The sequence below is a fragment of the Arachis duranensis genome, chromosome 5 (genome assembly GCF_000817695.3).
Source record: "Arachis duranensis cultivar V14167 chromosome 5, aradu.V14167.gnm2.J7QH, whole genome shotgun sequence".
Lineage (NCBI taxonomy): Eukaryota > Viridiplantae > Streptophyta > Magnoliopsida > Fabales > Fabaceae > Arachis > Arachis duranensis.
This window is the reverse complement of record NC_029776.3, coordinates 18,229,061-18,230,127: the sequence shown is the minus strand read 5'-3', so window position 1 is coordinate 18,230,127 and position 1,067 is coordinate 18,229,061. Positions and strand designations below refer to the sequence as shown.

Below are 1,067 nucleotides of genomic sequence, written 5' to 3'. Positions count from 1 at the left end.
TGATTCTTCTGTACGGATAATATTTTTAATATATATTTATACTAAATTACAATGGCAAATACGAAGAGGACGGATGCAGCATGCTTGTTCCAAAAGAGTTGCTTTCAAGCGGGCTAACATTATTAATAGATGATTACATCTTATTTACAACCTCGACATCGAAAATAATCACATAGGAGAAAAAAATAATAATATATATAGACAAACAAAAATTAATTAAATATCCCTCATCATGCTGAAGATGGAAGTAATTGAATTGATAATAATGCATGTATGTCCAAACCAAATCAACGGTGCAAGGCTGGGTCAACGCCAACGGTCTTCAATGTCTCAGCTCTTCGAGGACTGCATGAACACATCAAATTAAAATTAAATAATTTCTTAATAAATAATAAAGTAACGCAGTGAAATGCAATGCAATTGATGTGATAGATACTAACGTGGTGAATGGGTTAGGGCGAACGGGATCATTGAGGGTGGTCTTGTTATCTTGAACGTGAGCGAGCTTCCTCAAGAAGGAGCCGTTGACGAACTTGTCGGCGGAGCTGATGGTGCGGTCAGGGTCAGACACTTCGGGCATTGTTTCCCTTCTGTGCTTATTCACGTGAACCGTTGGAGAACGCGCAAGCTGCTGAAACGCAGTGTGGGTTGCAATTGACACCGCCAAAACCACCATTCCCCCTACCATGTACATCGGTGCGAAATCTGCCTTCAGGGTGCTCATCCCAGAAGCCGATTGAGCACCGTGATCCACCGTAGCATGGCTGCCGGCCCCCGCCCTCAGTTTTGGAACGGTTGACGTCGCAAATGAACGACTTATCGCTGCCCTGAACAAAGCCATCTAATTTTATTTTGATGTAAACAATCAAATCAGATGCCAACAATGAAATGAAAATATGCATGCGGATATCCACTAATATACAGGGAACCATCTAGGTGCCGGAATATTTTACGGAGCTGACCTAGTTATTAAATCACAGAATAATTGTCGATAAATAATTTTAACGGTTGTTAGAGTAGTCTCGGTATAACCAGTGAATATGGATAAAAATACGCAATTCAATAGT

The 1,067-nt window shown here is 40.6% G+C and overlaps 1 protein-coding gene across 1 annotated transcript; it reads right to left on the bottom strand.

Moving 5' to 3' along the window:
- Positions 1 to 287: 287 nt before the first annotated feature.
- Positions 288 to 841, bottom strand: LOC107488516 (uncharacterized). Its single transcript, XM_016109271.3, has 2 exons — positions 441 to 841; positions 288 to 345 (listed from the first exon to the last, which is right to left on the bottom strand). The coding sequence occupies exons 1-2, from the start codon at positions 839 to 841 to the stop codon at positions 288 to 290; spliced, it is 459 nt and encodes a 152-aa protein (XP_015964757.1).
- Positions 842 to 1,067: the final 226 nt, after the last annotated feature.